Source organism: Microtus ochrogaster, chromosome 5, assembly GCF_000317375.1.
Source record: "Microtus ochrogaster isolate Prairie Vole_2 chromosome 5, MicOch1.0, whole genome shotgun sequence".
Lineage (NCBI taxonomy): Eukaryota > Metazoa > Chordata > Mammalia > Rodentia > Cricetidae > Microtus > Microtus ochrogaster.
In genome coordinates, this window is record NC_022012.1 from 10,691,313 (window position 1) to 10,715,171 (window position 23,859).

Here is a 23,859-nt window from a genome sequence, read left to right on the forward strand (position 1 = left end):
GATGAGTCTGTGAAAGGCAGACACTGAATAACACACATGTCTGTAGATGAGTCTGTGAAAGGCAGACACTAGTAGTACACACATGTCTGTAGGTCTCAGGTGCATCTCTGCTATGATATGATATTTATACAAATTTTATCACATAAAGTCTCACCACATTCTCCCAGGTACTTCAGGTATACGCACGTTCAGGATTATTTCTCATCTACTGCCTCTATACAGGGCAGGGTCTTGTCCTGTCATAGTTTTCAATTTACAAATAAAATATTTTCTCTGTTCTCTTTGGGAGATTTTAATTAGAACAACCAGCCCTGAACAGAGCATTGTTTCAAAATCAAAAGAGAAGAATAATCATGCTGTTCTTGCAAGCAAGATAAAGACATACACAAGTCAGGACTTTGTGTGTGTGTGTGTGTGTGTGTGTGTGTAAGAATAGTCACACCAGTATGAGAGAGTCAATTGCTGGAGCAGTTACAGAAAAAAAGGTAACTGACAGGATGGTTTTTGAAGACAAGGGAGAAAGGAGGAGAAGGGGGAGGGAGGGGCAGGCAGGGTTTTGGAGACTTTGTGAGTTCCTGGCTCTCTGTGTCTTGTGTATATAAAGCAAGGTATTGTTAGTTCCATTTTACAGGTAAAGAAAACCGTAGTTGGAGACAATTTAACTTGGCAATCCTCATGCAAATGGAAGGAGGCAGAATCTTTAGACTTCTACTTCGAGCTCACACCCTTTAGCACGTGCTGATAGTGACCCCAGCCCTGTCTTTTTGGGTGACACCAGGCATGGCATACACACTACATCCAGAGTTTCCCAGGTGTAGAGAACAGAGGCGAGGAAGCCAGTCTGTACTGACTACATGTCCACTGCTCACATGTACATTCCTTAGCATCCACACGTGGAGCACCTTCCGGCTTTCATTCATCCACTTTTTATATCAGCCGAGAGACGGAACGGTCCTCCTCTTTATGGGGAGGACTGGGGGATTAGGTCTAGAGAGGTCCAAGGCTGCATCTGAGCTCTAAGAGTCTACCAGACTCAGGCACTCCTGAAATGAACACCAGCCTTCCCCACATGGCCTTGATTTAATACCTTAAGAAATGGAGTACCGTGCCTTTGGGGAGCTTCAGCATCTGATAGGTGAGAAACCAGTCGACGTTAGTGATTATACTGCAAGGGACAGCTTTATTCCTTATTTTGTAGTTGACTTCTCTGAAAATGGAGTAACCTGGGCCAAAGATAAAACTACCAAGGCGTGATCCTTATTCACTAATCAATGAGTCCATTTCCAACATTCTGTGGTTGGAGGAACTGGCCTCCCACACCACAACCACAACAGCCTGTCAAGAATGTAGAAACTTTGAATATTTGAGCTGCAAACCTATTTTTGCGCCTGTGGAAGTAAGAGAAGGGCAGCAGAGTATCTTAACATCAGTAACTTCCCGAGGTGGGCGAGAATTAACCCAGAAACCACCGAGGTAAGAGGCATGAATGCAAGTCTGTCTGCATTCCTTGGTACTCTACCTGCATTGGCAACTTCTCTGGATTCTGGGAATATCCAGCTTCCTCTGGTATCCACATGCTGTTTGTTTGAGAGACAGTCTCACTGTGTAGACTAGATTAGTCAGAACTGTGGTCTATCAGCTTCAGCCTCCTGAGTAACAGGGCCAAAGGTGAGTCACAACAGTCATGGCAGCCACAGGTTAATGTGACTTCTCTACAGAGTTGCAAGACCATGCACCCCACACACAATAAGAGTAAGTATCTTCAATCAGTGTATAACTGAAAGGCCTTCAATCATGGGGATAGCATCCAACTCCCAACCACCCATGTCCTCTGGGTGCTGTATTGGCTTCTAAACAGACTCTTTCAGGAAAAGTCAACTTCATCTCATTGGAAAGGAGAAATATGAAAGAGACCAGAGGTTACTATGAGCATTAGAGGATCATAGTGTTACCTGGGCTATTCAACTTTTCAAGAGGTTAATTCCCATACTCAGGACTCTCCAAATGGACTAGAAACTACAGAAATTTGTGTACAATGGAGAACTCTAGTCTGCATTACAAAGCATTATCTTTTCAGGACTATTCATTATTAGTTATATCAGTTAATTGTTAGTTATATTAGTTAATATATAGTTAATATAACTTAGTATTATTTATAATATTCCTCTCATGATCAAATAAAAAACAAATGGGTATATTGAAATTCCTGTGATTTTACATGGAATAAAAACACCATGACTATAAGATAAACAATTTAAAGGTTGAGAACTAGAGAATAGAAGAGAAAGAAGGGAAGGGGAAAGGGAGGAAGAGGTAGAAAGAGAGATGGGAAGAGAGGAGAGAGAAAGAAGAAAGAGAGGAGAGAAAGATTCAGCTGGTGTTTGAGTCACCGTAGACTTTTGACAGTGTGCTCTAAGGCAATGAGGTGTGCCCTGGAGCAGCCTGGTCTGATTTTGATGGCCTAGAGCCCTTAAATTATCAACTCTGAAAGCTTTAGAAAGTCAGCCTCCTGCTGTCCCCAGATCCCCAATGGGGCCTGAAATAGATAATTCCCTCTTGATCTACATTGTCCTCACTCTCCTTCAGGCCACACTGTCCTACCTGGGTCTCTCTAAAACTTCCCACCGTTTTCCACTGCCTTGCCCCGACCCTGACTCTGTAATCGACTTGTCAATGGGCTAATGGCTGTCTGTCACACTCCAGGACAAGCATGGGATCCTTACTGCATCTATCTGCTGCTTTTCACTTTGACTTCCCATCATCTCTCCCTCTGCCCCTGCTCCACATTGATACCCTCCTCTTCTTTCTGTTTCTTGGACAGAATCTCAGACCCAAACCATCAAATGTCACCTCTTTAAATAGGGCTTCCTAATCAACCCATCCCCCACCCCATACACTCTTGCATCCCCGTGGTACCTTTCTTAGTGGCTTCTCCCTTTGACATCGCATGGCTAATCATTCCTGCCCTCAGTCTGTTGGGGGTCTGGGTGGTGCCTAGCCACAGCCAGAGACCAGGCTGCATTCAGTTGCCCAGGACTGCTGTTTTCTGCATCGGAGCTCAAGCTAAGCAAGTTCAAAGCACTGTCCTGTTTCTCCACACTTAACTAAGTCTCTGAGGGGTCAGAAAGCATCAAGGATGTGCACAGTAAGGACGCCTACTGACCCCAAACAGCCTTGCATCATTTCTCTGCAATACAGCTCCATCCCTGCTCTGAGCCACACCCTCCCGAGGATGCCATGGGCTCCACCTAGGGAAATGCTGTCTTCTTTTCCTCCTTTTGGGTTGTAACAGGGCTAGCTACCTCTTAACAAAGCCCTTCCAGGGCTCCTGAGCTTCTTCTGGGGAGTAGAGAAACACACAAAGCAACCCTGGCATCACCAACCTGGACCAGTTCTCAGTCCATTAACAGGATTTTGGCGAAAGAATTATTATAATTATTTTTGTCAGCCTGGAGTCTGGATAAAGAAGGTATTTGGACAGATTATCACAGAGTTTTTCTGTAATAACAACACTCTATTATGTGTGGGAGTTCTGAAAAATACTTTGCTATAGAACACAAGATTTGATGCTAACAGTGTCCCTATAAGGTATCGGTACTATGCATGCTCTGCAATGCTTCAAGGGAAGGAAGTAGAAATTGAGGGTGATTAATTACACAGCATGATGAAAAGCTTTAGGCTACACAAGGCAGAGCACTTCAATGCCCAGTGTTCCTTACAGAGCTCCTTCACGGTAAAAAAAATAAATAAAGGAGGATTCCAAAGAGATTCCCATATAAGATTTGAGAGCTGTGTATGTGCAGTACAGATGTGTGTGTGTGTATTTGTATAGGGGTCTGCAGGTGTATGTGTAAGGTGTGCAAATGTCTCTAGGCATATAGATGTGTGTGCAGGAATACAGGCTTATCGTTGTATGTAGGCGTGGATATATATGTCTAGGCATGTAGGGGTGTGTGTGTGCGCACGTGTGTGTGCGTGTGTGTGTGTGCGTGTGTGTGTGTGTGTGTAGCACAGGTGAGCAAGTCTTAGGGATGAAAGCAACAGCTCTGAGCACCATCCTCTATTCCATATCCCACTGTCACACTTAAATCGTGGTGCTATCAAACTCCGTCAAGCTACCCAATAAAGACCCTGGAAATGCAGAAGCTCCGCAGAGCTCCCTCGTATCTGTCTTCTCATCTGTTGCCCTATACTGTCTTTTAATCTCTCTCTTCCTCAGAAGTGATGCTCTTAGAGTTTCCTCTGTGACTGCTCCTGTCTTAATGAATTATGGCTGTGGATTTTGTAGTTTCGGGAGCAGTCATCTCGGGCTGTGAATCAAGGCGCACCTCTTAGCCTCAGCCGTCTCCCCACGGTGAGAAATGAGGTGAGCAGCATCCTCTCGAATGACATGCTTCATTCCGACTGCAGTGCCGCTGCTCCCCACAACCCCCATACACATCTGGAGCTGAGGCCCTTGGGGTTCTGCCCCACAGGGCTCTTCTCTGATTACTGCTAGTCGTCTGAAGTCCAGGCAGACGAGTGCAGGCACCTGCCTGTCCTTACCGGGCTAAGAGTTCTCTGCGAGCCTCTCTCCGCTCACAGGCTCACAGCGGTGCGTGGATAAGGTTGCCCTGGAATCCTCTGCCTTCAGAATCAATCAGGCCAGGAGGAGCACCTGCCTTGGAAACCCACTGCTTACAGGCATTAAAGTTCTCGCTTGTGATGAAGGTTAGGGGGAGTTTACTGAAAGTCAGTTTTAATGAGTGCCGCTTCTCTCTGTGCGCTTACCTCCAGAAAATGTTCTGCCTGCTGCTCTCGATCCAATTTCCTCGAAGTCGTGGTAATCAGACCTGTGTAGAAATGAGAATATTTGACTTTTAAATATCTGGGGCAGGTAGCTCATTGAATAATGGTAAAAAAGACCAGTTAAAGGGAAAGTAAAAATGTTGGAGAATGGCACCCTCCAGTTCCCAGGGAGGTTCACATTATTCTTAAAGGAAAATCAAGCGTGCTAAGAAATGGTGGGTCGCGACCTCAGGTCTATGTAACACGGAAGAAACGCTGCAGCTTGGGAGGAATGCAAAAGCTCTTAGCAAACATTGTTTTTCTAATATGAGGCAACCCAAAGATTCGTTTACCTAGGGCTGGACTAGGAGCCACACTAAAGGCTGTTAAGTTGTTAATACATAGTTGACACTGATTAGATTCTGGCTATCAGATATCATTTTTTTCTTATTTAATTTTATGTGCTTGGAATTATATTTTCCAAGAAGGTGATTTCTGCAATAGCTACACTTGTACACATAATTGTCTCAATTCAGTAGCTCCCACAACAAACACCCCACTGTAATTTTTCTGTTTTATGTATCCAGATCTTTACACTAAGATATCCCAAGTGGAAGGACCTATATCTTCTTTCAATGTCTATAAAGACAGAAGAAATGAGAAGGCAGACCTTGGAGGTCTCTTGGCTCATTGCACAAATTTGTCTTTTGCACAGTTTATTGTTTTTATTGTGAAATGGAAATTAGAAACCTAAATTTATTTCCCACTTCTCCATTATAATATCTCTGAAGAAAACATGAGTTGGATTTTTTTTTTCATGGTGTGTGCTGATTAACGAGGAAAGATCAAAGAATAGTCATGTATGGAAAATGTTTCTGGGGTCTACAGGGGAGTTCTTGACCTCAAGCTGCTGAGCTGTAGATGGATAGGGGAGGACATGGATTCTAGAGAAACAAGAGGCCAGAAGACATTAAGTGATGCCTTAGTGACATCCAAAATAACATCGCAGTTAGATTAACACAGCTCTCTACGAGCTGGTGCATTCCCTGCACCCTGCATGCCAGAGTGGATCACAATCTATGCTTCATCCCCCTCACTCAGATCTCATTCATTTGGTTCACCCTAGATATTCTCTCTCTCTCTCTCTCTCTCTCTCTCTCTCCTCTGCAGGTTGACTATAGTGATATAACTTTAATAGACTGCAAAGCGATGTTATGATTCATAAATGCCATGCGGGAAAGTTTACCAAATGAACTTACCTATCAATCACATAAAGGTGAGAACATTTGAAACACACATTCTTAGAAAATTTGAAACATATAAGAAACACACTATTATCAACTTGTTGTACCCATAGGCTTTTCAGATTCCACTCATGTTGGCCAATCCTATATGCCAGTGTCGCCGGTACCCTCCTCTGTCATCATTACAATTGTTTGCTCTCAGGTCTGTGATTTCCCAGTGGGCACATGGACATGACCTGATGTGAGTGCCCTGCCAGGTGCTTCCAATGTTCGCCCATGTGGTGTAGGACTCCTGCAAAACCGCCCCCACACTGTTCGGAGGTCAATAACCGCCTCTCCTCTTCAGTACCCGGACATTTAACACCACAGATTTATCACTCTCTGGCTTCCTATATCAGAATCCGAGAAAGAGGACTCAGCATCTGAGAGCAAGGAGCCGTCCACCTCGACTCTTCTTCCTACATCTCACTCTTTCCACTGACATTCATCTTTCTGTCTGCTCAGCCACATCTAGAAGCTTCTATAACAATGAGAAGCAGGAAAAGAAAAAAGCCCGGCTCCTGGGTTCATATTGACTGAGGGTCTGTGTGGTCTGGCTCCCACTCTTCAGATCCGGACCATGCTGTCTGACAAGGTCATATGTCATGAAGGCTCATTTCAAGCGAATAGCAGCCGTTTTCAGAGTGAGGGACGGAGGCCTTCTCCCGGCTTCCAGCCTCCTCAGAGGGAGTCCTGTTAGAGGACACAATGGGAATGGGGCATGCTTGTTACATGTGGGGGTTGGAGGAAGAATTCTGCTTCCTATTGCACGTCTGTGACTCTTTTACACACACACCCATATGCATGCACGCACTCACACACACGCATGCGCATGCACGTGCGTGCGTGCACACACACAAACACATGTTCACAAAGAGAGAGAGAAGGTGCCACTGACTCTGCTCCCCTGAATTCTCTCATGTTACCCAGTACTCCTGCAACCTGGGCTCAACCAGCATGGATGCCCAGGTCTACAGTCTGCTTTCTCTTCTGGGGTTTGCTAGGGAATGTCTCCATAAAATTTGCATATTTTTTACAATGCTCACATGGGTCTCAGAGAGCAGCCCAGTGTCTCAGTTTATCAGCTCACAGAGAAGGGAACTTGAAACACTTTCCTCAAGCAGGGGACTGGAGTTGGGAAGCTAAGTAGTTACTACTTCTAGAAGAAAGCCAGCTGGAAGTCCTTGCACACCCCGGTACTCTGGGCCTCCAGCCCCTGTGTGTTCTCAGATGTCAAAGGAGTAAAAAGTAGAAATAATTAGAAAAGCCGACGAGCTTGGGTGGGGATAGTGAAAGTCTACTGATAAGAACATGGGTTCTTTGGAGAGCAGTGAGAGTCCTTTATGTTTTATTACGGTGATGTTTGTGTCGTTTGTACTATGCTATGACACCTGAAGAACTGCATACTCCATGCGGGTGCGTGTTATTTTGTGTGAGTTATGTATCAACAAAGTGGTCAAAAATCTGTGGAAGATCATAAACTGCCTTTCAGGCTTTAACAAGAGTTTATTTTGTGAAGTGAGGGTACATAATGACTGAATCAAAGAGCTTAGCAATCAGGCTTAATTTGGCGTTTCAATGAATGAACAGAGTTCTCAGCTCTGTCTATAGGAATCTGGAACCAAGAAATAGTGAGCTTCTGGGGCAGGCGGTGCGAAGGCATTAATTAATGGTTATTTGCACTGAAAATTATCTTGTTAAGAGTTCAGTTCTAAGAAAACCCAGAAAGGGTGAAATTTACTTTCTACAGAGGTACATGCTTGGGATGAAAAGAAACATATATCAAATGGTTGGCTGTCGTCTATGGTCAGGAAGAACTTCAGGGAGTCACCACTCCCGGTCTGGAGGGATTCGTCAGAAAGACCAACTCCATTTTCATGGTTGTGTTGCACACAAACGAAGCAAAAGATCAATCAGAGCAAGGCTTCCTTTTAATTGCTCTGACTCGGCCATGTGGAAAGGAACCCCGTTCTGCAACCTATTTAAGAGAGAGGCGTGGACACTGTGCGTGGAGCTGTAGACACGTGAGACACCTGTACTTGGAGACTTAAATGTTGAAATGGAGTTTCCCAAACAAGCCAGAGGCCCACTTTGGAGTGTGGTTGGGCTGTAAAAACAACCACATCATTTCATCTGTCTCCTTATGCAAACTTCTGATTAGGAGGAGGGAAAGATGCCAGTCATAGGTGAATGACATTTAGTAAGGTGATAAATGACTGGAACAGGGCAATTGCTTTAAAAATAGCTGGCTTTTCATTCTGTCATTGGGAGGCTGGAGACTCAAACATGCTCTCCCTGAAAAGCAGACTAAAACAATGTCACTGCCTCTTTAAGAGGACTGAAGATACTCGGAGTAGCTGTGGCCAGAACAACGACACACAAAAGAATGTCTGTCTTTTTTCTTCTGGTCTCTCCCTGTGGCTGTCTGGGTCACAGCTGTGTAAGTACGAACAGGACTTTCACATTTGCTGTAAGTGCAGGTCTTGGCTGGTTCAGCGTAATTCTCCCAGAGGGCAAATGCTGGGCTTGCTACTAAAATCTAACTGGAATTAGTGCTGCCGTGTTTCATGCCTAATTTCCTATGTCCAAGCCCCGCACTCTGAACTCTTCCTCATCCTCGCAATTGGTCCACGTATTACTTTTCCTGTGCAACCTTCCTAGATTTCTCTTCTACACAGAACTGCAGGAATCTTATCTCTGGATCGTCCTTGAGAGCACAGTCCATGAAGCCAGAGCCTTGAGGTGGTCCCCCAGTACAAGCGCCCAGGTCAAGACCTTGTCTCATTGCTGGATGCACAAATGCTGCACTGAGGACATTCAGAGCGTTTCTCTGCTTGTTGAAGTTTTCTCTAATAGGACACAAGCAAAGGGACAAGGAACGGCTATTAATCATCTGGCACTCTTGATGCTTAATAAAGAGACTGTGCAATGCCGGTAGAGGAAACTGTCCTGAGGAGGGGAGAGGGCGGAGTGGATCACTCTTCAGAATACTCAGTTATGTTGTTTTGTTCAATGTGGTCTCAATGCACAGGGATGGGAGGACCTGAATGGCCCCTAAGTTCCTTTAAACTTAAAACTACTGATAATTCTTTCCCTCACCCTCTTCCTCCTAACCCTGTTCTTCCCCCACTTCCTCCCTTTCTAATATTAAAAGCAGGGTTTCAGCTTTTAATCAAATATAAAGCAGTTATATTTGATCTTGTGCCCATGGATTCTCAGACCTTTTCACATTTCTCCATATCCTGATTTGTATCTAATTTATGGAGAAATGTGGGGGACTAATAATATAGTAAGAGCTACTACATACAATATATCAGGCACTGTTCTAAAGAGTTCACATACATGGCCTTGCAGGATCCCATAATAAACCAGCTACTGTACAACTTAAGTATGTGTGCTTGTATGTACACTTGTATGCACATATGTGTGGGCCAGATACTGACACTGAAATTTTTCCTCTTTTACATTCCACCTTGTTTTTTGAGACAAGACCTCTCTGTAAACATGGCACTTACTCACTGGCTAGACTGGCTGACCTGGGAACTCCAGGCTCCACCTGTCTCTCTCTCCAGCACTAAGGTCACAGGTAGATGCTGCATCCCATCATTTATGTGAATGCTTATGATTCAAGCTCAGGTCTCTACTGGACCAGAGCAGAAAGTGTTCTCCTTTCTAAGACATCTCCTCAGGCACAGTTCTACTTTTTAGACAGACCTAATAGTTGTCTTCACTTCAAGTTTATTTTTCTTCTTTTCTGAAATTCCAGAAAATTATGATAAACTTTCATGATGGTTAGTCTTCACTGTCAACGTGGCTGGATTTAGAATCAGCTAGGAGACACATTTCTGGATATGACTTAAGGGTGTTTCTAGAGGGACTTAAGAAAGGAAATATCTGGATTTGGAAGAACTATTACATGGGACGGGCTCCTTGACCAAAAAAAGGGAAGAGGAGACCATTTCTTGACCATAGGTACAATATGACCATCTGCCTTACATTGCCGTTGCCATCCCACTGTGATGGACTATGTCCCCTTAGACTTTCCTTACATTGCTGTTGGCAGACATTTTACCACAGCAATGAAATAATAACTCATACTGAAAATTTCTACCATAAAGTGAGTTGTTACTGTGATGATCTGACTATGGCGTTCATAGGAATTTGAACCAGTTTGTAGAAGAAATATAGAAGAGTTTGGACTTATGGGCTAGAGATGCTCAAGACTGTTGTAAGCAGAATTTAATGGACCATTGTGGTGGGAGTATGAAAAATCAGAAAACAGATAGTCAGACCTTAAACACCATGCTCATGTGGCAGTAGAAGGGACACTGGAGAATTGGACTGGAGAGCATTCATGTTACATTCTCACAAGGAACTTGAAAGCACACTGCTCATGTTATAAGTTTAAGCACAAACAAATGAAAATGCACTTACATGTCTGAAGAAGAAATTTCAAGACAATGTAACCTGCAGGCTGTGTCATGGTTATGACAACGGATCACAACTATATAATTTATAGTTAACTCTGAAGTTAGATGGAAAGATTTAAGAAATATACAGTTTGATTAGGAAAAGGGCATGAGTGAATTTAAAGAAGCAGGCAAGGCAGTTTGGAGAAAGTTATTATTATCACTAAGATTGGTGTCATTAAAGAAAAAAAATTCTATGTTATCACTGGGACAATAGGAAAGGTGCCCTGAGGACAAGATCCCAATCAACAAAGGCTCTCACCTGTAAAAATGGTAATTTGTAAGAAAGGAAAGTGAATTGGAATTGGCAATGCAGTTGGCAGGGGGTGGGGGTGAGACCTTGCTTGAAAACAATCAACTAAGGAAGGGTGTCTCAAGATTCCCTTACCTAGGTACAAAGAGGTCAGTACAGAGCAGTGAGGAGACCAGACTACAATTCCTGCTGTTAACAAAACTTGACTGTCTTGTTCACATTATACTCAGCTTGCAGATATGTAAAATTCAAGTATTACAATGTCATGAAGACTTACATGAAAGGTTCAGAATGCTACTGAGGCCAGGCATGGCAGGGCAGGGGCTGTTGCATGGAGTTGTACAGGTGAAGACCAATGGGGATGCTGGAGGTGCCTTGCTGTGGAAAACCTCAGCCATCGAGAATAGCCAGCTTGTGTGCTGCAGACAACAGAAGTGGAGGGGCAGAGCTACCAAGCCTGGTGAAACTCAGATGATACCACTAAGAGTCCCAGAGTTGTCGGAATTCATGCTTTACCCTGCCTATTTTTTGGGGCTCTTTCTTGCTACACCCTCATTCCTCACTCTTAGAATGGGAATGTTTGATTTGTTCAGTTGTGTGTTGTAAATAATCAACTTGAATTTTGTTTTGCATGGCTCAACAGTTGAGTCCCGAATGAGACATTGGGATTGTGGCTTTTGGACAATATTGAATTGTCTTAGAGAACTCTTGCTGATAAATGTAATGCATTTTTTTCATGAAATGTCTACAAGCTTGGAGAGTTATCTAATGGAGAAAGTGTTTTTTGTTGATGATTTTGATTTCATGTGATGTTTAAGTGTCAAGTTGACAAAGGTTAGGCTTCAGATGATTAATCTTCTTGTCAGCTTGACTAGATTTAGAATTACATGGGCGACAGGCCTCTCATGTGTCTCTGAGAGTTTTCCCAGAGAGGTTTAAGTGGGGAAGACACAGTCAATGTAGGCGGACTATCCCATGGGTCATAGTCCTGAACTAGGTAACTAGCATAGAGGCTAAGATGAAATGAGCATAAGTATTTATTCCTGACCCCTCCTCTCTGTTCCCCGGCTATGAAAGCAATGTAACAAGTCACCTCATGCTCCTGCACCAGACTTTCCTTGGCATGACAAATGTTTCCACTCAGACTGTGGATCAGCTCGACAAAAAGATGGTGCTTGACCAGAAAGAAGGGCTGTGCTCTGTTCTTGTCCATTTGCTCATCTGTTGATCCCTCACGTTAAACACCAATGCACAGATTCACCCAAAGGGAAAATGAAAAAATGCTCTTTAATGTGTAAGTGCATGCTCCTGGCAAAAAAACCTAAACATTGACGATTGTCACCCTTCATTACTTCCAGAAGATTTTGACTTACAGAATCTTTTCTTTCCTTAGCTTTTAGTACTAAAATTTTTTTTCAATGCTACCCACAGTATTTTCATGTGGCTATAAGGCTGTTTGCTGAACTTGGAAAGAAATAAAATGGACACAGAACAAACATGAACTTCAGAATTTAAGGTACAATTAACCAAGTTCCCTTCTGGAACTTCAGACTCAGGAGAGCTGATGCTTTCTTCTAGCATTCATGGGCATCAAGCGTGCATGTCTTGAACAGACATACATGTAGTATTCACGTGTATAAAACATCTTTGAAATATAAACAAATAGAATAGCTAAGTAATATGCAATCTTAGATTTGAATATGTATACACATATATGATTTCTTATAAAGAAAAGAATAAGCAGAAAGGTTGGGAGCTAAGATATTAGTTATGCAAAGGTTAAAAGGGATTATGGAAACTGGCCCTATCTGATGTGCTTCTTAAATAAGGGCTGCTTCGTCAGGCGTGACGATCTGGAGTTGCTCCATTGAGCACACAAGCGCTGCTATTAAATTTTCTTAAGAAAATCTGACAAGGGACACCAACAGAGCTTAAGCCTGTAACACATGCGTTTCTTTATAAATAGTAATTTACAAGATGCTAATAGAAGCTTTAGAACTCCACCAGCGAGCGTGTGTTTTAAACAGAAGCATGGAGACACTGTGGCACAAGCACGGTTCACAGCTTCTGGCTCGGTAACAGATACACTTCGGTTTCTGGCTGTGCCAGCCAGCGAATGGCATTTTTGCAAGTCTGCCTTAGCAGCAGAGGTGTCTCAATGCTCCTCTCTGCCAGAGACACTTTCCCATTTAGATTGAGGATTCTATGACTGCCACATAGGAAAGTCAGCTTTCAAAATAAAAGTTAGGTACACACACATGTCTTCTACCTTCGCCTCATGTCTAACTGACGGAGAGAGAGATGCCTAAAACCTGGAAGGAACATTCTGAGGCCCAGACAAGCCCTTATCCATCACAGTGCTATAGAGTAGACGGGTGAAGGCTTCTGGGTCAAGGTGATATTGTCAGAGTTAAGAGTAGGGTAGGGCCAGCAAGCAAAGGAGCAACGTGATGATGCCGAGGGGAAAAGTTACTCCGAATTCTTCTCTTGTAGGATTCTGTGTCATAGCTGGTGTTTCTGCCCACAGACATACATGCACACACCTGTGCACATACACATAAAGACATAGGATTAAGACTGGTTTTTGCCTGGATACCTCCATACCTCCCAAGCCCATCTGTTCTCACAGTTCTTCTCCTGATCAGCATCCTGCTCATCACACAGAACCCTTGGGCTCCGCTCTATCACTTGGCCTAGGTGGAGGAAGCATTTGTGCACCTGAAAATGTCTCTAGGATGTTTTGCTGTACTTTGGATGCTTATTGGATTTCTTCGGAGAAATTAAGCTGCAGATGGCAAGGCAGTATTAAGGATGTCATACGAAATGATGCCATCCTTAGGTGCCATTAACACATCACTGGTGTGTGGACTCAGATGTGCAATATGGCATGCATCTCTTTTATCTTTCTGCCAAGATATTTTTGCATAATTCCAAATACTGTGTGATGAAAATAAAGAAGCAGAAATCACTGGAAATCTAAATAGAAGGGCCTTGGGGATTATCTGATATGGGAGGTATTGGGAGGTTTAACTAGCAGCGGGCTCTGGCCTCTGTGTCTAGCTTCTCTCCTCAGATCGAGCCCAAGCAGCTGCATGCCTTTTGGCAAGTTACTTAGCTTCCCAAATTGTTGCATAATGAAACTTATTAAATTAAGTAATCCGTTAAAAATTCTTGGCTTGATTCCTCCCACAGACTAAATGCCCAGATGATAGTGTTATTCTTATCAACCAGAAGAATAGCCACAGGGCTATGCTGTGCGTCCCACAGTCTAGCCTTGTTTTCCCCATCTTGAGATTCCTTCCTACTGTTTCAAATGTTAGTGCAACAAAAACCGTGTCCACTCCTCAGCCTGTTCTCTGGCAGATAAGGAAGCTGTTGTTTATAGCTTATGCAAGTTACTCAAAGACTTACTGGTAAGAACTTTCGATGTATGTCTGTTACATATCCTTGAGAGGAGAGCGTAAATCCTCAGTGATTGGTATGACATGGATTAGCACCAGGTGTTTCCTGGGAAATGGTGGGCAATGAAGAAGTAGGGGCTCTTCTCTAACTATTGCTGAGTTTTAAGGTCAGTGTGTGCTAGAAGCAGCTGGGGAGTTTTTATACATATTGACACCTAAAGGCTGTGTATATTCTGTGACTGGTTGAATCCTAGGCCTAGGGTATCTCTGAAATATCCTGGTTGGTGTCCTTGTTCTGAGGTTCAGAATGGCCGGAAGCCACTGTCTGTACAGGCACTGTATTCTCAGTGATAGGGTTACAGTAACCAAGTGGTGGCTTACCAGGCTGATTTGGTTTCTCCACCATGAATCATGTTGCCTATAATTAGCAGTTCATGAAATGTATGCAGTCCACTGAACGCTCTCATCTGAACTTAATAGAGCTCTGTTTCAAATCCGTCCAGCAAAGGACCACACTGGGTAGATGCCATGTTGCCTAACCCTGATTGGATGTATGCCTCCCCCTGTCTTACTATGACGCATCTTGGCTACAGTGTTACTTCATTCTGGAGTTTCTGTTTTCTTTCCTGGTTGTACAGTTCACCCTGCCTTGGTCCTGGTGGTCCCATGAATCCCCTAGCAGAGGTTCAGTTATCACCTCTTGGTGATGTTTCCTCTTTCCACATATATGTCTGAGCAAGGCCCAATGAGGGGGAACCTAGGAGATAAAACACTAAGGCCACTGTTGCCATCATAGGCCTGAGAGCCCAGTGAGGAAGATGGAGACACACTGGAAACATTTCAACAGAATGCGTGATTGAGCACATACGCTAGGCAAACCAGGATGCCCTTAGGACAAATCACAGACAGAATGTATTATGGGAGAGGTAAAGGGGTGTAAACTGCACTTATGCCTGAACATGAGTGGCCAGTAAAATGACCAGATTGCCAGAGACCCTGGAAAGGTTAACATGCCAAATCAGTCTGAGGTTAGGGAAGAAGCTTGAAGAAGGAGATACATAAAATTTAGACATTGGCTCTGCAGATTCTTGGCTAGATGCAGAGGAGGGTTCTGGGTACTCGGATCTCAGTTTTGCCTTGGGGAGAGTACACAGGCTTAGTTAGGAGGTACACAGATGACAGACTAACCTGGAGCTCTGAGGAGCTGCAGGGAGGCATTCCTAGTGTCTGGCAAGAGGATTCAAATGGGAAAGTCACTTGCAATGGAGCCTGCTAACCTGAGTGTGACACCCAGAACCCAGGTGTACACTGACTCTACAGAGTTGTCTTCTGATCTCTGCTTTTGTGCCATGGTACAAGCAAACCTGCACTCACCACACACACACACACACACACACACACACACACACACACACACACACACACACGAGTATTTGAATATTGAAAGAAGTAAAGCAGGCATGCTTCTACTAAAAAGCAGTGCTGCCGCTTTCCTACAAAGGCTTCAACTTCCTTCTTTATCAATGAAAACTAATCCATTTTGCATATAAGCCATATTCCTTTTATCCATTTCTCTGTTGTTAGGCACCTCAGTTTTCTGTGTAACTCAGTTACTGTGAACAGTGCTGCAGAAAAACTCTGATGTGCAATTATCACTCTGATGTGATAATTAAAGCAACTGAGACCATCGTATAAGAGAATTAAGCCAGGTTCAGGAAGACATAACAGATGCTTTCTCTTGCTTTTGCTTCCTGGGTTTTGTATGGAGACATAAAATCACCATGTATGGTATATGACAAGAGAGTAGCTATGAAATTGTCTGGGGGAAACAGAAGAGACTGGGAGGCAACATGGGGATGGAGGATATGCTCAACATACAATTTTAAGTATAAAAACCTGAAAATAATTTTTAAATTTAACAAGCAGTACACATTTTCTTTTGGTTAAAAACCTTATGAGCACAGAGTGCTATTTCTCATTGCACTCAGGAGTCCTTATTATCTCAGCTTGGGCAGTCTGACAATGCCTGTGAATTCAGTAACCAGACAACCGAGAGATGAAGCTTCCTCTAGTTTGTTCAGAAGATCCTGAACATTCTTTAATTCACTCCAGAGGTGTGAAAACAGGCACTGCACACCCCTAAGAAATTATTTCACTGCAAATAATTTCTTCCCACATCTGTTTCCATGTGACAGCTAAAATCAAGAGGACAGATAAAGTGCAAATTACTCAGAGAATGTGTCAAGTCTGGAAAATACATGTGTGCTTTGAAAACATGATACTTCATGACCATTTTTATCCTCTAAATTAGATGAGATCTCTTAGTAGCAATGCTGTGAAATCAAATTAAGAAACACTACTTTTTATGGAAAGTTTTGCACATTATCAGAGGGAGAGAGAGAGAGAGAGGAAAAAAGAAAAGTCACGTGTGTTTTACAGTTGATTTTCACACCATGCAAGGCTTTGTTTTACATTCACGTATGCAATGTAAGCTCTCATTCCTTTGGTGCCACCTGTCTGGGAATCTGTGATAGCTCCATGTCTGGTTGGAGTTTACCTTTCTGTTGTCTTGGTAAATTAGCGGGACAGAAAGGTTTCAGGAGGATAGCTAATGATTTTGAGACAAACAATTTGTCAAACAGTTTAACTTTAACCACCACCGTTTTGATGTTCTGGCTGCAAACAGCCTTGGTAGCTCTATTAGCATGTGTCCACGGGGCTTCTGCTCCACAGGTCTGTGTTAGCAGCAGTAACCATGTGTTAAAATGCCCTGGAATCTGCAGTTTCTTCCTCTATAATTTTAGAAACTGTACTGTATTATTTATTACAGACATATGGGGGTGTGTGTTTCCCTCCCAGTGAACTGAGTGGAAGCCCAGTGTTCCTGCAGAACTTAGTTTTTCCTTCCTATGTGGCCCTTAGGCCTGGACTCAGACTTGCTGGAAGCCTCATTCTTTCTATGCCATTTGACTGGCCTAGACTTTGCGCTTCCCAGGCTCTAATTCCCTCCTCAATGAGATCCTGAAGGAATGGAGCTTGATTGCCTGGTCACTGCAAGAACGATGAATTCTCTGCATCATCATTTATTCAAATCAAGGACATGAGCCTCTTTCAAAGTGCTGTGAACTCTGGTTTTTCCCTCTAAAGTAACAATGGCCTTAAGGGTAGCAAAGAGCCTCTTCCCCACTGGGGGTAGCTTGTGAAATTTTCTTCTTACATAAAACAAAGTGGAAATAAAAGAAGGGTTTAACAGCACCCTAGAAGAAAGGCCGTGGCAATCCAGAAGAGGAGAGCTGATTGGGATTCTCCTCTGTATGCTATGGATATGTTTTATTACCATTGGTTAATAAAGAAGCTACTTTGGCCTACGGCAGGGTAGAATAGAACTAGGCTAGAAAACTAAACCGAATGCTGGGAGAAAGAAGGCGGAGTCAGGTAGATGCCATTTAGCTGCCAAAGGAGGACACCAGAATCTTACCAGTAGCCACAGCCTCATGGTGAAACATAGATGAATAGAAATGGGTTAATTTAATTTGTAAGAGCTAGCTAGAAATATGCTTAAGCCATTGGCCAAACACTGTTGTAATTAATACAGGTTTTGTATGATTATTTAGGTCTGGGTGGCTGGGAAATGGACATACAGTCTCTGTTTACAAAACGGTACCCACAGTGTGGCATGGATCCACATATAAGACCTAAAAAAGCTTAGAAAAAAATGAACAAAATAAAAAGGAGGCTTCTTAGACGCACTAAAAATGGAGCCAAGAGCAGCTTCCTTGTAGCTGCATTTTTTCAGATAGGCTCTGTTTGCTAGCTTCAAGCAGAGGTGCAGTTCCTTTAAGAGACGGTTTCTTGATTCAACATCAGCAGCAAACATTGTGGCTCCTTTAAGAGACAGCTTCCCTGTCCGTGCTGGTGGCACGAATGGCTATGACTGTTTTGGAGCTTGTACAAGTTACTTGGTGGCAGCATGGGTTAACTGCTTCCCTGAGTTGAGGTGGTGATCATGGTGGTGATCAAGTCTCAGAGCTGGCGGTGAACTACCTCTGCCATATTCAAAGGACAAGAGAAGTGGAGTCAGCATCCAGGGCCACTGTGACCACACTGTTTACCATTTTAAAAACTCTCCTTGTCAGGAAAGGATTTCAGATACACAATAGGAGAGATTCAGACATTAAAAACCTCTAAATGAGACACAGTGTATTTAAAAAATATATGTAGGTTTGGGCGAGAGAGAAAAAAGAGTATAGACAGTAATAAAAAGAATAAATAGTTTAAAAAAATAAAATGAAATATTTAAAGAGACAATAAAATTAATATAAAAGAGTTCAGACAGTCATAGAATAAAGAAGTTAAAAAATTAGCCATGTAAAGATGGAATATACATAGAGAGTCTGGATTATGTGTATTACTGTGTTTTCTTTGGATCTTTTGACTGCTACTGAGTTAATTTCTGAAAAACATTTGATTCTGGGGGCCATTAAGCTAAATCAAAGTATATATATTAAAGGTATTTTGACTTTAAAATTTAAGTCTAAATTATATTACTTTGGAAAATATATTTTTCTTGTTTCCACAGAAGATGAGAATCTGTGGCTAGGCTAATGTGGTTTGATGGAACAAAAACTCTCTTGAAAGGTCTTCCTGATCCCTAAAAATATTTTGTGCAATAAATAGCAGAAAGCAGTTTGAAGAAAACAATGCTCAAATTTCCAAAATGGTTGTTTATAAATGTTGTTTTTATTTAAAGGGGGTTGATTATAATTGGTTAATGATCACAGGCAAAATCTTTATGAAGAAAAAAATGGGAGGAGATATGATATAGAGATGAATACTTTACCTTGCTATGGACTTTGGTTTATTGATACAGATTTAAGGCCAATTTTTTCATATGTATATTTTTACTCTTGTTTAAAGTATCATGTTTATACAGCTCATTTAAAAATGTAACATATAATTTAAAATTACATATTAACAGATAGTCATCTATAGTGGTCAAACTTGTAGTGATGTCAGTTATGTTTCCTAGGTGTACAGACATATATTTCAGATGGATAGGTATTCTTCAAACCTTTCAAAGACCTACAGAATATGGCATTTAAAAGGTTCTAAGAATTTAGGCTTTTCTTGACAGTGAGACATGTCAGCTTCTGGCAGCACCAATTATTTCAGAGAGGCTGATGGGCATTGAAGAAACTCATTATGGAATTTGCCTTCAATTTTGCAAGGCTAGCCATTTGGGTAAGAAACTAGTCTTGCCTGAACTGCTTGACTGTGTGCTGTATAAACTGGACATGTAGGACTCACTGAAAAATGACTGCTGAACTTGCCTAAAGAAGATGAGACAGTCCTTCAGTATTCTTGCTTCATGAAAGAGTCTGGCAGACTTTATGCAGGATACAGAAGATAGTGGCTGACAAACTGCCAATACAGGCAAAATAGCCTTTCAAATTTCCTGCTTCATGGGAAAGTCTGCCCCAAACCATAGACTTATAGACTGAAGATGGATGTCCCAACATTACAGAAGAACTTTGGGTGACTGTCCAGGCTGCAAAATGTCTGTCAATTCTAGAGTTTTGGAAGTTGCTTACAATGTACTTCCTGTTTACTTAGGTAATATTATGTCTTTCTGGAGTCTTTGATGGCATTGAAAACAGTTATAGATTTCCTTAGTTATGATAAAGGATAAATTAGATATAAAACTTTAGATTCACAAAGAAATATTGTAACTGTAGTTCTTGCTTAATACCTATTTTGTTTTACATAATTTTACTATGTTAATGTTAAAATTTTCCTTTTTATTTAGACAGAAAAGGGGAGATGATGTGGGATTCCCCTCTGTATTCTATGACTATGTTTTATTATTATTGCTTAATAATGAAGCTTCTTTGGCCTATGGCAGGGCAGAATAGAGTGAGGCAGGAAAACTAAACTGAATACAGGGAGAAAGAAGGTAGAGTCAGGCAGATGCCATGAAGCTGCTGAAAGAGAAAGATACCTGAACCTTACCTTGTAAACCACAACCTTGTGGTGATACATAGATTAATAGAAATGGGTTAATTTAAGATGTAAGAGCTTGCTAGAAATACAGCTAAGCCATTGGCCAAATAGTGTTATACTTAATAATTTTTGTGTGAATATTTGGGTCTTGGTAGCTAGGAAACTAAGACACAGTCTCTGTTTACAGACAGCTATATCCTTCTTTGTGAAAAACGTTGAACTCTGCATGTTGTTTCTGCAGTAGCCTCTGATTTCCCCAAGTCAGCCATTATTTTAATCACATACTGTTCATTTCAGGAAGATAAAGCTACTGTTGGTGTCTTTTAGACTTAGCACAAGCTCTGTAAAAGGGGACCAAGACATATTAACAAAGTTAAGGAATAAATTATAGGAGCCATGTGTGTTAGATAATCAGATGAAGTATAATGCATCTAGTTAAATGGTTTTTTGCTATGTGTACATATGTGAGTGTCTGTGTGTGCTTGCGTGAAGGTCAGATGTCAACCCTGAGCAAAGTTCCTCAGGCACTGCCCACTTTGGTTGTTTGTTTGTGTGTGTGTGTGTGTGTGTGTGTGTGTGTGTGTATGTCATTGGGCAGGTGTGGAAGTCAGAGAACAGCCCATAAAATCAGTTTTTATTCTACAGTAGGTATTGGGGATTGAACACACAAGCCACCAGACTTGGAACCAGATGCTTTGACCTGCAGAGCCTTCAGATGTACTCTCCCTTGTTCTCTGAGATATGTCTCACCAGTCTGGAACTTTCCCAGTAGGCTGGCCATGAAGCTCAGAGACCTACTAGTCTCTTCCTATGCCGAACTGAGATTGTGAGTGCTGTTACCACGATGGTCTTGGTGGATTCTGGGAAGTAGACTTAGATCCTTCTGTTAGCGAGGCTAGGACTTATTGACTGAGTTATCCCCAGCCCCATAGAAAACATTCTTTATGTAAGTGTGTACGAATAAGTTACATATCCTCTCTGCTATTCAAAGCAGGTAGTGGTCTATATTGTGAGAACATTCACTCAGCATTGATACCATGGATTTTAAAATCACCATGTCCTTTGTGGAGCTTCAAACAAACTCTGTGCTGTGATAATTACTGTTTGGGGCTTTCACTGTGCAAACTTAGAGGTTCACAAAAAGCCATGTTGTTTTAATCCCATATCAGAGACATCAATCTGTGCAGTTAATAAGGTTAATAGGGGGGATGGTGGCAGATTGCCAAGGTTCCTGATTTTCTAATATGTATTTTATTTCTCTTTTGTTTTTACTTTTTGTTTAACTAAATTATGTTATTTATCCAAGAACATGTCATCTATGAACAGAGATTATTAGCCTGTCAATCATAGAATTTAGCTGATGTTTCCCTGTCCAAAATATAAGAAAACATCAATCCCAGATTATTCCTTCCAAAATGTTTGTAAGAGTCAGTAGGAATCCGTGATGGGTTGCATCAGCTGCGTCTTATCTGACGGGTAGGTTATCTGGCATTTGAAAATTGACAATCAAGTCAGGGAGTGGCTGCAAGAGTTGGAAAAAATCGAGGGGAGATGAAGAGGAGCAGTCACTGACTCTGTGGATCTAAGCAGGGAGGGTGGAAGGAGACGGACAGGCCTGCGTCACTCTCTGGGGGGTACAGTATCTTCTCAATAAATGGCCATGACAGAGTCTGAGGGTGAATTCTCACCCACTTACAACACTAAGAGCTAGCACGGAGCTACTGAAGCTTTAATTGGCAGATAATTTGCTGTATGCCCTTAAATTAGATCCTGGTTTCTTACTCATCCAATGAGATTATTTAACATTGCTGCAATTTTAATTCTTTTGAGTCTCCTTAATGCCCTAGTACAAGAATGACCTGGGCTCAAGACTAAATCAATTAAGGTTGAAATGGTATCAGTGAGTTTTGTTATATTACCATGGAAAAAAAAGTTGTTAGAAGACTTTTCACTAGCAAACAAAAACAGAGGGAATTGTGTTGACAATCTTGTCTCCTCTGGGTGCTTGGATTTTGTTTTCTTTTTGATAGACACACAGACTTTGAGGGTCTCTAATAGGAAGTTAATTTCTGTTCTAGTTTCCTTTCTATATCCTGACAAAGGCAACATGGAGGAGGAACGATTTTTGGGTTACTGTTCTAGGTTACAGCCTATAACTGCAAAGAAGCCACAGAGACAGGGAGTTGAGACAATTCAGAGAAAATTAAGCAGAGAGAAACAGAAGAACCCACACTGTTTGCCTGCTGCTGTGCTTACCTAGTTGTCTATTGTTTTCTATAGTTCAGGATCCTCTGCTCAGGGGATGGTGCTGTCCACAAGGAGCTTGCTCTTCCTCCATCAATTAACAGTCAAGAGATTCCTCAAAGAGATGCCCACAGGTCAATCTGATCTAAACAATCCTCCATGAGACCCTCTTTTCAGGAGATTCCAGTCTATATAAAGTTGACGATTAAAGCCAATCCTCATAATTACAGTATTAACTTTATTTCTGGATCGGCATCTGTGTACTTGCCCTAAAATGTGTAGTGAATGCAGGCAGTTATATAAAGCGGCACGAAGGTGCAGAAGACAAGGAGGGGTTGTCAGGTTGCTGTTAGTCAAGGAGGTGAAGCAGTGTTAGCTGTACTATAGAGGGGAAGAAGAGGGGCGGGGTGAAGGATCTGCTAAACTGTCCCAGCACTGTTCCAGGATATCTTAGGATGCATCTTAAAATTGTGTACATGCTACTGGGAAAGAATTGAAAATAAATAGACTAAGACGACATTAAAACCAAGCCAATGGTCCCAAGCAAACCACAAGTTTGGAGAAAACCAGTTCCTTACCTTGAAGGAAGCCCCTTTCTACCCTCTGTCCCCATCCCCACCCTGTCTTCCTCTCAGATGAAAAGCATCTGTAGGGACTTTGAGAGTTCTAGTATCAAATCCAGTATCAAGTCTTGTGCAAGCAGAGCTAGTTGGCTGAGCTTAGCTGCAAACCACATCCGGGAGCCGAACCTTTTCCATTCACTTGTTAAACAGAATATGCTTGGTGCTGGATCTTGGGGACAGTGCTTGAAGTTGTCCCTTCACATCCACCATGGTTTGAAGTTGAGGAATCTCGGGTACAGTTCTCAGCTCACATAGGCGAGGAGCCTGCTCAGAAACTCTCAGGGTTGCTCTAGAACTCCTGTTGTCTTGACCCAGGTTCTCTCACAGTTTCAGAATCGCTCCACAGGTTCCTCTTGGAGCAGCTGACATCAAGTGACAGTTTCTGATCATTCCCTACATGCATATTAAACTTTGTTTATCTCAAAATAATTCTGAATTATTATTGCTAAACTACTAAGTAAGACTGTGGCAGTCAGCAAGTTGAGAGGTTTGAGTACTAACAGGATCAGTTAGTTCAATGACAGGGTTTTGAAATTCCTCCATGTTGACTGACTGTGGCATCTTTCTCCTTTTTCCTTTTCCTTTTTCTTTTTCTTTTTTTTTCAAGACAGGGCTTCTCTGTGTTTTGGAGTCTGTCCTGGAACTAGTAGACCAGGCTGGCCTCGAATTCACAGAGATCCGTTTGCTTCTGCCTCCCTCTTCTTTATTCTTAGTCATGAGGACACAAGACTTTTCTTCCTTTTAAATTCTGTCCTCTATCTTTTTCTATAAAATCACTTCATCAACAAGTCCTAAAAGTATATATATATATATATATAT

General features: G+C 42.2%; 1 protein-coding gene across 5 annotated transcripts in view; it reads right to left on the reverse strand.

Annotated features, from left to right (window-relative positions):
• The window catches only part of Fat3 (FAT atypical cadherin 3), a 593,378-nt gene that overhangs the window by 166,343 nt on the left and 403,176 nt on the right, over positions 1–23,859 (reverse strand). For all 5 annotated transcript variants that reach the window (XM_026779396.1, XM_026779394.1, XM_026779395.1 and 2 more), the window contains exon 4: positions 4,771–4,832. In XM_026779396.1, coding sequence (XP_026635197.1) covers positions 4,771–4,832 — 62 coding nt within the window. The remainder of the gene's footprint in view (positions 1–4,770; positions 4,833–23,859) is intronic.